This window comes from Neovison vison, chromosome 13 (assembly GCF_020171115.1).
Source record: "Neovison vison isolate M4711 chromosome 13, ASM_NN_V1, whole genome shotgun sequence".
NCBI classification, from domain to species: Eukaryota; Metazoa; Chordata; class Mammalia; order Carnivora; family Mustelidae; genus Neogale; species Neogale vison.
Window position 1 is genome coordinate 107,043,167 of NC_058103.1, and position 15,477 is coordinate 107,058,643.

A 15,477-nucleotide genomic window follows, 5' to 3' on the forward strand; every position below is an offset into this window, starting at 1 on the left:
AAATGGCAAGATTTCATTTCTTTTGATGGCTGCATAGTATTCCATTGAAACACAGCCTTTTGCATATCAAAGTCTCACTACTTTGCACTAGGAAGGTGAGTTACTACTAAATCACTCTTGCTCATTAAAGAAAGGTAAAACCTGAAGATAATGATATCTTTTGGGGGAGTGGTGGTGGTTGTTTTAATTTAAGTAGGCTCCACGCCCAACATGGGGCTTGAACTTATGACCTGGAGTTCAAGAGTCACATACCCTACTGACTGAGTCAGCCAGATGCCCCTGTACCTATACATATTTAACAGGGTAAGCACACCTAGGACTTCAGTCCATGCATACCTTAAAATGCATTCCTTGTTGAAAAATAAATTACTCAATTATATGTATAATATTCCCTGTAACAAAAATGCTATTTTTAAAAATTTTTATTTATTTATTTGAGAGAAAGAGAAAGAGCAGGGGAGAGAGGCAGAAAGAGAGGGGAAGAGAGCCACAAAGAGATTCTGTGAGAGCAGATGTGGGCTCAATTCCATTACCCCGACAGACACCATGACCTGAGCTGAAACAAAGAGTCGGACACCCATCCAACTGTGCCACCCAGACACCCTGAATATAAATGCTAGTTAAACAGAATATAGCTTTCTTTTTATGGTTTCTCTAATTCATGTTAGAATCTTGTTCTAACAAACACAGTTATGGCAAAACATTTTACATCTGAAAACTGAATGTCCAAATCTAAGACATGGCTTAAAAATAAGTATTTTTCATGGTCCCTCAGAGAAATGTTCAAAATAGGAGCTGCTGGGGTGCTCAGTGAGTAAAGTGAGCAACTTTTGATCTTGGGGTTGTGAATTCAAGCCCCACACTGGGCAAAGAGCTTACTTAAAAAATCAAAAATGCAATCCATTATTATGTCATGAAATCTATTAATGGGTAGTAACAAGCACTTAAATATACAATGAACAAAAAATATACAATATCAGAGTGCATTACACATAGAGGTAAATATTGCTTCATAAGATTTGTTTTTAGTTTTTGTATACAATATATCTATAAAACATTAGGCTAGAATATAAAGCAAATTTCTAACTAGATCTTCAGAGAAAGCTGTTTCACAGGCAATAAAATACTTGTGAATTCATCCAGCAAAGGGAGGAATTTGTGCCCTTTTCCTGATCCATTCATACACTAATTTGGCCATACATTTATGCACTCCAGTCAATCCTACGTTTTTACAGGAATGCACTGGGTATAGGATTTTCTTTTTATTTTGTCACCAATATTGCCACTAACACCAGCCTCTACATGAAAGACTGGCAAAAAGAGTTAAAGACCAGAGTTATTAATGCAATTACTTTTTTATTTTTATTAGAATTACTTATAGTGGGATATAACCTATATATTCTAAATAACTACTGATAGGATACAATCTTCATGACTTCATAATCTACTATTCAGGACTTAGCATCGAGCACTTAACTAACTGGCAGCTGAATCTCATAATATTTTAGTTAACTTCTATTATTTTGAACCCCCTTACTTGTTTCAGCTTCTGGACACCACCAGTAGCCAGAGTATCTATCAAATTCTTCTTGAAGAACAAAGGTAGCAACTCCAGCTGATCTGGGATCTTCTTCCATGTTGGCTAGCTCTAGACAAACATAAATAGCAAAATTATCACAGGAAGTTCTCTAACTTTTCATAGGTACTAAGCACAATGATTTGCATGCTGAATGAAATCTGCATGCATAATGAAATGTAGCTGTAGTATTGTGGGGAAGTCTGGAGCCAAATGGACTGGATATAAATCTGAGCTCCATCATGTACTAACAGACTGAACTTGTGCAAATCAACCAACCTCATTCCACTGAAGTGTCCCATTTGTAAATGGGAATAAGAGTCGTTAGGGTCAAGTGAATTAATTCACATAAAGCACTTAGAACAAAGCCTGAACCAAAATACGTGCTCCATAAAAGTCAGTTATTATTTCCCCCATTTAGCTACTAGCATCATGGAAAAAAAGGATACATGGAAACAGGCACAGTGATTTGTAACTTCTACCCAAAGAAGTCCAACTTTAGACCTAGAATGGGTCTTAAACATCATGTAATCTTCATCCTTCTTCCTCTCTCCCCTTCCTGCAGTCAACTTTTATCTGTTTTACACTTTCCAGTAAATAGTTTGAAGGGAACTCTTGCTTTAAAAATAACCCTCCCAGGATGCCTAGCTGGCTCAGTCAGTTAAGAGTCTGCCTTCAGGGTCCTAGGATGGAGCCCCCCTTCCAGCTCCTTGGTCAGTGAGGAGCCCGCTTTTCCTTCTGCCTGTCGCTCCCCTTGTACTTTTCCTCTGACAAATAAACAAATGAAATCTTTGAAAAAAAAAATATATATATACTCCCCCCCAGCCCATCCCAAAGTCATAAATTTTATAAATATCATGACATGGAAGGCTGCCTGAACAGCTCAGTTGGTTAAGCATCTGCCTTTGGCTCAGGTCATGATCCCACGGTCCTGGGACCAAGCTCTGTATCAGGTTCCCTACGCAGGAGGGAGCCTGCTTCTTCCTCTATCTCTGCTGTTCCCCCTGCCTGCGCTCTATGGCATGCGCGCGTGTGCATACACACACACACACACACACACACACACTTTCTATGTGTCAAATAAATAAATAAAATCTTTAAAAAAAAAAAGATTTCGTGAGCGCCTGGGTGGCTCTGTGGGTTAAGCCTCTGCCTTCGGCTCAGGTCATGATCTCAGGGACTTGGGATCGAGTCCCGCATCAGGCTCTCTGCTTGGCAGGGAGCCTGCTTCTTCCTCTCTCTCTCTACCTGCCTCTCTGCCTACTTACGATCTCTCTCTGTCAAATAAATAAATAAAATCTTAAAAAAAAAAAAATTTCATGACATGGAGAAATATTTGTAATATACTTGGATTTAAAATAGCCCTATTACTAAATGGCATGTACACTATAATTTCATTCATAAAAATGTTAAACATACATTTTAAAAAAGTGTTGGGATATAAACCAAAATGTGGTTCTCTCCAAATATGAGACAGACTACGGAGAAGCATTTTTTTATTTTTATTTTTTTTAAGATTTATTTATTTATTTATGAAAGAGAGAGGGAGAGAGAGCGAGCACAGGCAGACAGAGAGGCAGGCAGAGGCAGAGGGAGAAGCAGGCTCCCTGCTGAGCAAGGAGCCCGATGTGGGACTCGATGCCAGGACGCTGGGATCATGACCTGAGCTGAAGGCAGCTGCTTAACCAACTGAGCCACCCAGGCATCCCAAGGAGAAGCATTTTTTAAAAAAACTGTTTATAATTAACAAAATTTTAGGTGTGCTATCTGTGAAAAATGTATATATTTGTGTAACCGATCACACCCTATCAAGACATATGATATTTCCAACACCCAGAATGTTTTCTCCTGCCTCTTCTCAGTCAATACCCATTCTCACTCCAGAAGCAAACATTCATCTGATTCCTGTCACTAGAGGTTAGTTCTGCATATTCTAGAGTATTATATAAGTGAAGTCATACTTTGTCTGCTTTTTGAGATTCACCAATATTGTTACATGTATCAACAATCCATTCCTGTTTATTGCTGGATGGTATTTCAGAGCATACCACATTTTGTTTTGTTTTTTAAAATCCATTCACCTATTAATGGTATCTGGGCTGTTATCGTCATTGTCATTTATTGGTGATATGAATAAAGATACTATAATCTTTCTTGTATAGGGGTCTTTGTGGGTGTATGCTTTCTCTTGAATAAAGACCTGGGAGTGGCATGACTGGATAGTATGATGAGTGTTTAACTTTATAAGAAACTGTCACATAGTTTTCCATAGTATTTGTATTATTTCATATTCTAACTAGCCACGTGTGAAAATTCCTCTCCAACATTTGTGTTCTTAATCTTTTTCATTTTAGCCATCCTAATGGGTGTATGGTAATGTCATAGTGATTTCAATATTATAGACAAGCATCAATGTGTTGTTTTTGGTTATCTGTATTTTCTATATAGTCAGACAAATGTGCAACATGATTCAATAATCCCCTATCCAAAAATTCTGAGTCCAGAAGTGTTTGGAACTCAGAATTTGGGGGATTTTTCATATTTATCATATATCTACTATGTAATTATGTAACATCTCTGGCAGGATAATCAAATACCCTGTAATTGAATACACTAATATTCCTGTAGCAAACTTATGAATAGACGCACTAAGTAGAATTAAGATTATAAATAGCCTCAGGTCAGTTCAGGATAGGTTTTGCCAGCAAATGAGTTTAAGCTCTCAGCTACTGAAAACTAAGCTCAAGTTTTTGTTTTTTTTTTTTAAGATTTTATTTATTTATTTGACAGATCACAAGGAGGCAGAGAAAGGGGGAAGCAGGCTCCCCGCTGAGCAGAGAGCCCAATGCGGGGCTTGATTCCAGGACCCCGAGATCATGACCTGAGCCGAAGGCAGAGGCTTTAACCCACTGAACCACCCAGGTGCCCCCTAAGCTCAGTTTTTAAAAGTTTTTTGAATTTCGGAATTAATGATATAGGCAAAACCAGTGTTCGGTTTTCCTGCATCTTTCAACTACCCCAAAGTTATACCCACCATATTGTTTCATATTTGTTCTCTTTTGGATGTGAGAACCACTCATTTCTATCTCCCTTTCACTTACTATAGACTTCAATTATTAAGAGTTATTTATTACATGAATAAAAGGTATCGCTTTGTTCTTCTGATGGTCAATATATCATTTGAGAGTGGAGGCTGGTACTATATTACTTTCACATTCCTTTTCATACTAGGCAGAAAGGAAACACTTGCACATGTTCACTGACTAACCCCATCAGAAAGCCAACTTTCACTTGGAAACTTACTGTAAGCAGAGTTAAGAGTGAAGATGCTTACTCTGTACCTATCTTTCTACTTAAACACATCATTCTTACTAGGTTTCAGACACCATCCTAAACACTTCACAAATATAAACTCATTATAACCTCATAAGAGCACTATAAATGACACACCTTTTTAGATACAGAAACAGAGATTGGTTAAATAACTTACTCAAGGTCACAGAAGTACAAAATGGTAGATCTAGAATTCAAACTGGAATGGTTCTAGACTGCATTTTTATTTTTTAAAAGATTTTATTTATTTGACTGAGACAGCAAGAGGGGGAACACAAGCAGGGGGAGTGGGAGAGGGAGAAGCAGGCTTCCCGCTGAGCAGTGAGCCCCTTGTGAGACTCAATCCCAGGACCCTGGGATCATGACCTGAGCCGAAGGCAGATGCTTCATGACTGAGCCACCCAGGAGCCCCTAGACTGCATTTTTAACAAGTACATTAATCTTGAAAATAATAAACATACCACATACCTATATGCACAGAAAGGAAAATAATAGTAAGAACAATACTATAGCATCCTGCAGGGTGCTGGTGCTTTCTACTTTAAATTTTGTCAAGAAAGAGATAGAGGCGGAAGGAGGGGGAGAGGGAAAGTATTAAGCAGGTTCCACGCTGAGCACAGATCTCACAACACTGAGCTCATGACCTGAGCAGAAATCAAAAGCTGGATGCTTAACCCACTGAGCCACCCAGGCGCCCCTAAATTCTGTCAATCTTCACAATATCCTGTGTGGAAAAACAATTCTACAGAAGAGAAACTAGACTAAAAAATCTTAATTCTATCGGTTACTGTCAGAGCTTTGCACTCCCAGCCTCAAGTAGGATAACTAGTACATAATGAGAGTTCAATGTTTGTTAAAGCATAAAGAAACAGTAAGGATTTCCAACTTAGATTTACTAATCATCAACCTAATCCTACTGTCATTGGTAGCCGTTCTGATTCCCTGACTCCAAATGGAGATGCAAAACATGTACTTTTCTTCCTTCCTTCCTTTCATTCATTCTTTCTTTCAATATTTATTTATTTATTTGACAGAGAGAGAGAGAGAGAGAGAAAGGGAGAGAGAGTGGGAGCAGGGAGGTAGTGGTGGGTGGAAGGGCAGAGGGAAAGAGAGAAGGAGGAAGCAGCCTCCCTACTGAGCATGGAGTCTAACACGGGGCTTGATCTAAGACCCTGAGATCACGGGGTGCCTGGGTGGCTCAGTGGGTTAAAGCCTCTGCCTTCAGCTCAGGTCATGATCCCAGGGTCCTGGGATTGAGCCCCACATCGGCTTCCCTGCTCAGCAGAGAGCCTGCTTCCCCCTCTCACTCTCTGCCTGCCTCTCTGCCTACTTGTGATCTCTGTCAAATAAATAAATCAAATCTTAAAAAAAGAAAAAAAAAAAAGACCCTGAGATCACGACCTGAGCCAAAATCAAGAGTTGGATGCTTAATAGTCTGGGCCACCCAGGCGCCCCCAAAACATGTGCTTTTCACTTAAAAAGTTCCCTATTCCATCCCCTTTGGCCTATCTGATGTTCCATAGAATCTTTGTCCACTTAAACCTGGATAACTTCAACAGTCAAGTTTTGGTGTCCTCGCCTCTAGCCCTGGGCTTTTCAAACACAACTTTCACAAAGTATCCAGAACAATTTATCTATAATAGGACTCTGACCACACCATCCAATTGTTTAAAACTTTCAGTGTACCCCCACCTCATGTTAGAGACTCTGCTGATTTACATGAGATACAGATAACCTTTGTCTTGATTACCGTTATCTTCTTGATTCAAGCCTTACATTTTAGAACTGTCAGACTGCTTTCAACTCCTCATACACCACCTTCTGCATTAAGACCTTTCTCAGGTGGTCCCCTCACTGGAATGTACCGGTTAATGTGCAGTCAAATCTAAGATCAGGTTAGGTGCCAATTAGGTGTCATCTCTTATAGGAAGCCTTTCTTGACCACTATCCCATACTGATACCCTCACAACACCCTACATTTGCTTATCATTCTGTTTTATTATTCATATAGTTTCCTTGAGGGTCTGGGTTATGTCTTACTCAACTCTGTACTCTTAGTTCCTGCCGTGTTACCTGGTGCATAGGAACTTAACCTATCTTTATTGATTGATTGGATAGCTAGAACAGATTTCTTGACTCCTAATTCAGTGTTCTTTCTACCAACGAAAATCGTTTAGGAAAAGGCTTCTAAAATAACTTAATCAGAAATATGCCCAATAATTCAGCTTTGTGAACACTGGATTAAATAAGATTGAACAAATGAATTTTGAAAGTGACCATCCTGGGCGCCTGGGTGGCTCAGTGGGTTAAGCCGCTGCCTTCGGCTCAGGTCATGATCTCAGGGTCCTGGGATCGAGGCCCGCATAGGGCTCTCTGCTCAGCAGGGAGCCTGCTTCCTCCTCTCTCTCTGCCTGCTTGTGATCTCTCTCTGTCAAATAAATAAATAAAATCTTTAAAAAAAAAAAAAAAAAAAGAAAGTGACCATCCTTCACTGTGGAACTTACTAATCTTTTGTTTCATGTGTTCAAAGAAAAAGCAATATACCATTTCCCATCTTTCATTTGTATGAAAGCTTCAGAGGAAAACATCTACATCTTTCCTGTGCTTTGAGCAGTGATTGAGAAGTGATTACTATAATCACTTCAATGAAAATTAATTATTTCGGGCGCCTGGGTGGCTCGGTGGGTTAAGCCGCTGCCTTTGGCTCAGGTCATGATCTCAGGATCCTGGGATCGAGTCCCGCATCGGGCTCTCTGCTCAGCAGGAAGCCTGCTACCCTTCCTCTCTCTCTCTCTGCCTGCCTCTCTGCTTACTTGTGATCTTTCTCTGTCAAATGAATAAATAAAATCTTTAAAAAAAAAAAAAAAAGAAAATTAATTATTTCCACAATACACACAATTCTACAAAGTTTCGTTTTTCCTATTATGATAAAGTAGGCTCTCCAAGAAGGGTAGATAAATTTTTGTGTATTAGGTATTTGTTTGTTTCCCAAAAGCAAGATTAATTTTTTTAAAGATTTTATTTATTTATCAGAGAGAAAGAGGGAACACAAACAGGGAGCAGCAGCAGGAGAGGGAGAAGCAGGCTCCCCTGATGTAATCAAGGAGTCTGATGTGAGACTCGATCCCAGGACCCCAGGATCATGACCTGAGCCAAAGGCAGATGCTCAACCGACTGAGACACCCAGGTATCCCAATATATATATATATATTTTAAGATTTTATTTATTTATTTGACAGACAGAGATCACAAGTAGGCAGAGAAGCAGGCAGAAAGACAGGAGGAAGCAGGCTCCCCACAGAGCAGAGAGCCCAATGTGGGGCTCAATCCCAGGACCCTGAGATCATGACCTGAGCCGAAGGCAGAGGTTTTAACCCACTGAGCCACCCAGGCGCCCCCCAAGATTTTTTTAATTGAAATATTACTTTAATGAAAACAGTTTTGGGGAAATCCTGGCAGTCTTAGTAAGCTAAAGAAACAATCATGTCAGAGGTGCTACAATGCTATCTAAAAATGAACATTAAAATAAGGCAGCATTATGTGGGTGGTACCTATTATTTATCCTCTGTACTTTTTTAAAGATTTGAATTTAAAGTATAAAGGTAACCTACTTTGCCTCAATTTCAAAAAGTGAGCAAAGGCAAAATTTAAAAAATGCTTTTCAGAAAAGTAAATTTGAAGAATTATGTGTTACCATTGTGCACATAGGTGAGCCTCCTTTCTTCTCTGGTTACGATGTTAGATATCCAAATATCATTGCTATGTATAAAAGCAATCCAGTCTGGATCAGCTGGGCATAATTTGGGATCCATGCGAATGTTGGGACAACTAGTCTCTACTAAATTCGGCCGTAGGGGTTGTTGCTAGAAAAGAAAAGACATTTTTAAAGCAAGTATCAGGCTGATACATACTTTATTCATTTGCCAACACCCTTCCTATAAAATGAACAATAATTCCAAGTAAAATGTCAACTATAACTGCTCCTCAGAAAAATACACTTTTGCAAGCCTTAACTTACAAGGACAGACTCTTTTTTTTTTTCTTACTATCAATTAGAAAGCTAAGGGTAATAGGAAAGTAAACAAAGATTTTTTTTAAAGATTTATTTATTTGAGAATGAAAGCAAGAGAGAGCATGAGAGAGAGAGCACTCGAATGTACATGGAAGGGCAGAGGGAAAAGGAGAAGGAGAAAAGCAGACTCCCTACTGGGTGCAGAGTCCCACAACCCATGACCCATGAGATCATGCATGACCTGAGCCAAAATCAAGAGTCAGACACTTAAAAAAAAAAAAAAAGAGTCAGACACTTAATCCACTGAGCCATCTGGAGGGCCCCAATAGGAAAGTAAATAAAAAAATATAATAGTGCTTCATAAGTTTTATTATCCAAACCTGTTTAATTATTGCTTGGTAAATACTTTTATTAAGCACTTATTTATTGACTACTTATTCAATATTTCAAATTCATTTGACCAATATAAAATAGTACACTCAAAAAGATTTAACAAAAGCCAGGATCATACAATTCCAACAAAAGAATAGTTCTAATACCATTTAATAGTTCTAATTACCATGTAATTACGGAGAGGGGTGCGTGTGTGGCTCAGTTGTTGAGTATCTGACTCTTGATTTCAGCTCAGGTCATGACCTCAGGGTCATGAGATCAAGCCCCCACATCAGGCTCTACACACACTGGGGATTCTGCTTGAGATTCTCTCTCCCTCTGCCCCTCCCCCACTCACTCTTGCTCTATCTCTTGCTGTTTCTCAAATAAATACATCTTGGGGTGCCTAGGTGGCTCAGTTGTTAAGCATCTGCCTTCAGCTCAGGTCATGATCCCAAGGTCCTGGGATCGAGTCCCACATCAGGCTCCCTGCTCAGCAGGAAGCCTGTTTCTCCTTCTCCCACTCCCCCTGCTTGTATTCCCTCTCTCGCTGTCTCTCTCTCTCTCTCTCTCTCTCTGTGTCAAATAATTAAATAAAATCTTTTATAAAAAAGAAAAAACAAAACAAAACAAAAAAACATAAAAAATTGCCTGGAGTGGGCGCCTGGGTGGCTCAGTGGGTTAGGCCGCTGCCTTCGGCTCAGGTCATGATCCCAGGGTCCTGGGATCGAGTCCCGCATTGGGCTCTCTGCTCAGCGGGAAGCCTGCTTCCTCCTCTCTCTCTCTCTGCCTGCCTCTCTGCCTACTTGTGATCTCTGTCAAATAAATAAATAAAATCTTAAAAAAAAAAAATTGCCTGGAGTAAAAGCAAACATTTAAAACCATTTATCAGGGGCGCCTGGGTGGCTCAGTGGGTTAAGCCGCTGCCTTCGGCTCAGGTTATGATCTCAGGGTCCTGGGATCGAGTACCGCATCGGGCTCTCTGCTCAGCAGGGAGCCTGCTTCCTCCTCTCTCTCTCTGCCTGCCTCTCTGCCTACTTGTGATCTCTCTCTGTCAAATAAATGAATAAAATCTTAAAAAAAAAAATAAATAAATAAAACCATTTATTAAAATGAATTAAGTTTCTTGGGTGCCTGGGTGCCTCAGTCAGTTAAGTATTTGGCTCAGATCATGATCCGAGGGTCCTGAGATCAAGGCCCACATCAGGCTTTCTGTTCAGCAGGGAGTTTGATTCTTCTTCTCCCTCTGCCTGCTGCTTTGCCTACTTGTGATCTCTCCTTGTCAAATAAATAAATAAAATCTTAAAAAATCAGTTAAGTTTTTAGGAGAACCAAAATTAGACTGCCTTGCCGTAACAATATCTTCCAAAATCCTCCTCAACCTTAACTCAGAAAATGGGCATTGATGTCCTTTACTAAATCTTCCTACATAGCAAGTATTTTTAGCATTTAAAAAATTACCTATTAACGTCACTGCAAAAATGATTAATTCTTTACACAAGAAATTAATACTTATGTATCTTGCTTTCTTTACTATTAAATTTCTCACTTGGTGGGTAGATTTAATTTTTTGGTTTAATTACCTTTCTGATTTGGATGCAAATAACCTTTAGTACCCAAAAACAGATTTAACAAATAGAAACATGAACTTACAGTAAATCCTTGTGGCCCTCCATCTTTTACATGATAAATTCCACTACCAGCTTGAAACAGAAATGTTCCACTTTCTTGGTGATAATCATAGGAAGCAATTCCAACAGTTCCAATGCGTTTCCTTTCTCTTAATAGTTCTTCTTCTCGAGAATACATTCCATAGTCCAGTGTTGCCTAATGCAAAAGGAAAGAGAAGTCACCTACTTCAGTCTTCTGAAAGCTTTCCACTGAAATCCTAGCATCTCCCATATTACCGAGTCTACATGTTCAATGACTCCAAAATGTGCCAGTTAACACTAAGCAAACTAATTTTAGGAAGTTTCCTGGAAGATTTACTGGTAAAGGGTCTCTAGATGATTACTGCATATAGTGGAGAACGAGAATTGTCTCATCACTTGGCTTGGCATTCTAGACTTTCTATAACTTAAATGTAATTGAGCAGTGTTACATGTAGTTAAGAGCACAGACTCTGAAACCAAGTGGTTTGAATCTAGGCTATGATACTCATTAGAACACTGACTTTGGGAAGTAGTTTAATTTCTTCAAAAGTAATTGTTCTCACTTTCAAAATAGTAATATATCATTTACTTCAGCTTTGTGAAGATTAACTTAGATAAAAACACGTCAAGCGTTTAGCACAATGATTGGCATAGAGTAAGTTCTCAAGTATCAGCTGTCATTAATACCTTCCCACCACATCTATTAATACTCTTCAAATAAAACCCTAGATCGGGGTGGTCATGTCACTGACATAAAACCCAACATATGAGTTTCTGCCTCCTGGTCTTTGTCTGTTCCACTATCCCCTTTGAGAGGCTATTTTTCTTTCATCCATCCAAGTTCTACCATTATCCCAAAACCTTAGCTCTGATTCAATCTTGCCAAAGAAAGTTTCCTGATCCACTATGATGTACAGTCATCTCTTCTTTAAAATTTATGTAAGAGTTACTATGTCTTTTACTTATTTGACTGTGATACCATTTTTCACTCTTTTCAGTATTTCTGACTAGAAACAGGTTAAAAAAAAACTTAAGAGCAGACTTTGTGTCACTTTGTTTTCCTACCTGCAGCATCTGTTAAAATCTCTCTCAAAGACTATCTGTAATTAATGACTGATGATGATGAGGGGTTTTCCTAAGCTAGAGATATTATTTGGTGCAGGTATAAGATTTAAAAAGGAATACAAAGAAAACAAATTGAGTAAGTGCTAACAAAAAAATTTATATCCACATTTTCCCTCTGAGCTCTTAATACTTTGCGTATAATAAATAAGGGAAGCAGACATGGTTTATACTATCAAGGATGCCTTACAAAGGAATACAGATGAGTATTCCTGGCAGAAATGTATCACTCCAGGGTGCCTGGGTGGCTCAGTGGGTTAAGCCGCTGCCTTCAGCTCAGGTCATGATCTCAGGGTCCTGGGATCGACTCCCACATGGGGCTCTCTGCTCAGCAGGGGGCCTGCTTTCCTTCCTCTCTCTCTGCCTGCCTCTCTGCCTACTTGTGATCTCTCTCTGTCAAATAAATAAATAAAATCTTTAAAAAAAAAAAAAAGTATCACTCCAAAACTAAGCTAGCACACAAAGTAAACACTGTTCAAGGATGGCAAATACATGTGTGTACTTGCAAACCTAAAGTAATGTTAGGTGAGGATAAATATGAGACAACCTAGAAATCTTTCTAAAAACACACCTACTTTTTTGTATTCACTGTACCACTTCTTTATGAACACTTAATTACTTGTATCTACATTTATACATGTGTGTTAAGCTCCAATAGAAAAAAAAACCTGTAAATTCAATGAACATATAGTTTTATTAACTCTGATCGCTTTAAGTAGCTCCAATAGAAAAAAAACCCTGTAAATTCAATGAACATATAGTTTTATTAATTCTGATCCCTTTAGGTATCTCTTAAGACTCTTCTGATTGAAGCCAAAATCAGTTCTGAGAATATGATTGTATTTTAATTTCTCCCCTCTTACTCTCCCTGAATGTCACTGGACTTGGTCTGTACTTAATATGTCTTAATAATCAGAACACAAGAAACTTCACAGCTAAGAAATTAACTTTCACAAGAGAACCTGGTAATTATAAATTAACTCAAAATGAATCAAAGACCTCAATGTAAGAGCTCAAGCTACTTAATTCACATATAAAAAAATAGACAAAAATCTGTGTGACCCTGGATCAAACAATAGTTTCTTAGATATGATGTCAAAAGCACAAGCAATGAAAGAGAAAACAGAATGACTGTACTTTATCAAACTTTAACTGTGTGCATCAAAGAATATATATTAGTTTCCTAGGGCTGCTATACCACAAACTTGGTGACTGAATACAACAGAAATTTATTCTCTCACAATTCTGAAGGATAGAAGCCCAAAATTAAGAGCTCAGTAGGGTCATGTTTCCTCCAAAGGCTCTAAGAAAGAATACTTCCTTGCCTCTTTCAGCTCTGGTGGCTCATGGACTCTTTGGTTTATGGCAACATTTAATTGTAATCTTCAGATGATCTTTACCCCTCTGTGTCTGTTTCAAATTTCCCTCTCCTTTGTCATGTAAGAATACCAGTTGGATTGCCTGGGTGGTACAATCAGTTAAGCATCTGACTTTAGGTCAGGCCATGATCTCGGGGTCCTGGATCAAACCCCAAGTCGGGCTCCCTGCTCAGTGGGAAGTCTAATTCACCCTCTCCCTGTCCCCTCCCCCAGCTCATGTCCTCTCATTAATAGATAAATAAAATCTGAGGGGGAAAAAAAAAAGAATACCAGTTACTGTATTTAGGGTCTACCCTATACCCAGAATTATCTCATCTTGAGATCTTTAATTATATCTGGAAAGACCCTATTTCTTTTTTTTTTTTTTTTTAAGATTTTTACATTTACATTAGATTATTTATTTGACAGATGGCCATCACAAGTAGGTAGAGAAGCAGGCTGAGAGAGAAGAGGAAGCAGGCTTCCTGCTGAGCAGAGAGCCCGATGTGGGGCTAGATCCCAGGACCCTGGATCATGACCTGAGCCGAAGGCAGAGGCTTTAACCCACTGAGCAACCCAGGCGTCCCTGAAAGATCCTATTTCTTTTCTTTTTTTTTTTTTTTTAAAAGATTTTATTTATTTATTTGACAGAGAGAGATCACAAGTAGGCAGAGAGGCAGGCAGAGAGAGAGAGGAGGAAGCAGGCTCCCCGCCGAGCAGAGAGCCAATGCGGGACTCAATCCCAGGACGCCGAGATCATGACCCGAGCCGAAGGCAGCGGCCTTACCCACTGAGCCACCCAGGCGCCCCGAAAGATCCTATTTCTAAACAAGGTCACAGTCACAAACACCTTTAGGATTCGGACATATTCTTTTGGTGGTAACTAATCAAACAATACAACACATAAACCATAAAACCCCCAAGCAACCTGAATACAAAATGGGCTAAGAATCTGAACAGACATTGCTCCAAAGACACACAAATAGCCAATAAGCACATGAAAAGATGCTCAATATCACTAATAATTAGGGAAAGGCAAATCAGAACCAGAATGAGATACCACCTCATACTCATCAAGATGGCAACTCTAAAAAGCCAAGAAAAGAATAAGTATTGGTAAAGATGCAGAGAAACTGGAACTCTTGAGCACTGCTTGTGGAAATGTAAAATGGTGTGGTAGCTGTGGAAAATAGTATGGCAAATCTCTCAGAAACATAAAAAACAGCTATATGATCCAGGATTTTCACTTCTGGGTATATACCTAAAAGAACTGAAAGTAGGAACATGAAAATATATTTGTATACCCATGTTCATAGCAGCATGGTTTACAACAGCCAAAATGTGGAAGCAACCCAAGCGACTACTAATGGATAAATGGATAAACAAATATGGTATATACAAACTATGGAATATTATTCATCTTCAAAAAGGATATTCTGACACATACTACAACATGGACAAACCTTAAGTACATTATGCTAAGTAAAATAAGCCAGGTACAAAAGGACAAATACGGTGTGATTCTACTTATACGAGGTTATCTAGAGTAGTTACACTCCTAGGAACAGAAAACAGAATGGTGGTAGCCAGGGCCTAGGTGGAAGGGTAATGGGCAGTTATTATTTAGCTTGTACTGAGTTACAGTTTTGCAAGATGAAAAAGTTCTGTGGATGGATGGTGGTGATGGCTGCACAACAATCTGAGTGTACTTAATGACAATGATGTACATTAATGTACACTTAATAATGGTTAAGACAATAAATTTTATATGTATTTCAGCACAATTTTTTTTTAAGATTTTATTTATTTATTTGACAGAGATCACAGGCAGGCAGAGAGAGGAAGGGAAGCAGGCCCCCTGCTGAGCAGAGCACCCGATGTGGGACTCGATCCCAGGACCCTGAGACCATGACCCGAGCCAAAGGAAGCGGCTTAACCCACTGAGCCACCCAGGCGCCCCTCATCACAATTTTTTAAATGAAGATATAAGAACTTCAGATTAAGGTAAATGATAAACAGAAGAAAAAGGATGTCATGAAAAGCATCTTATCC

General features: G+C 39.1%; 1 protein-coding gene across 3 annotated transcripts in view; it reads right to left on the reverse strand.

Moving 5' to 3' along the window:
* The window catches only part of DPP8 (dipeptidyl peptidase 8), a 67,976-nt gene that overhangs the window by 34,002 nt on the left and 18,497 nt on the right, over positions 1-15,477 (reverse strand). For all 3 annotated transcript variants that reach the window (XM_044231521.1, XM_044231522.1, XM_044231523.1), the window contains 3 exons: positions 10,947-11,120; positions 8,604-8,772; positions 1,538-1,648 (listed from right to left, as the gene is read on the reverse strand). In XM_044231521.1, coding sequence (XP_044087456.1) covers positions 1,538-1,648; positions 8,604-8,772; positions 10,947-11,120 — 454 coding nt within the window. The remainder of the gene's footprint in view (positions 1-1,537; positions 1,649-8,603; positions 8,773-10,946; positions 11,121-15,477) is intronic.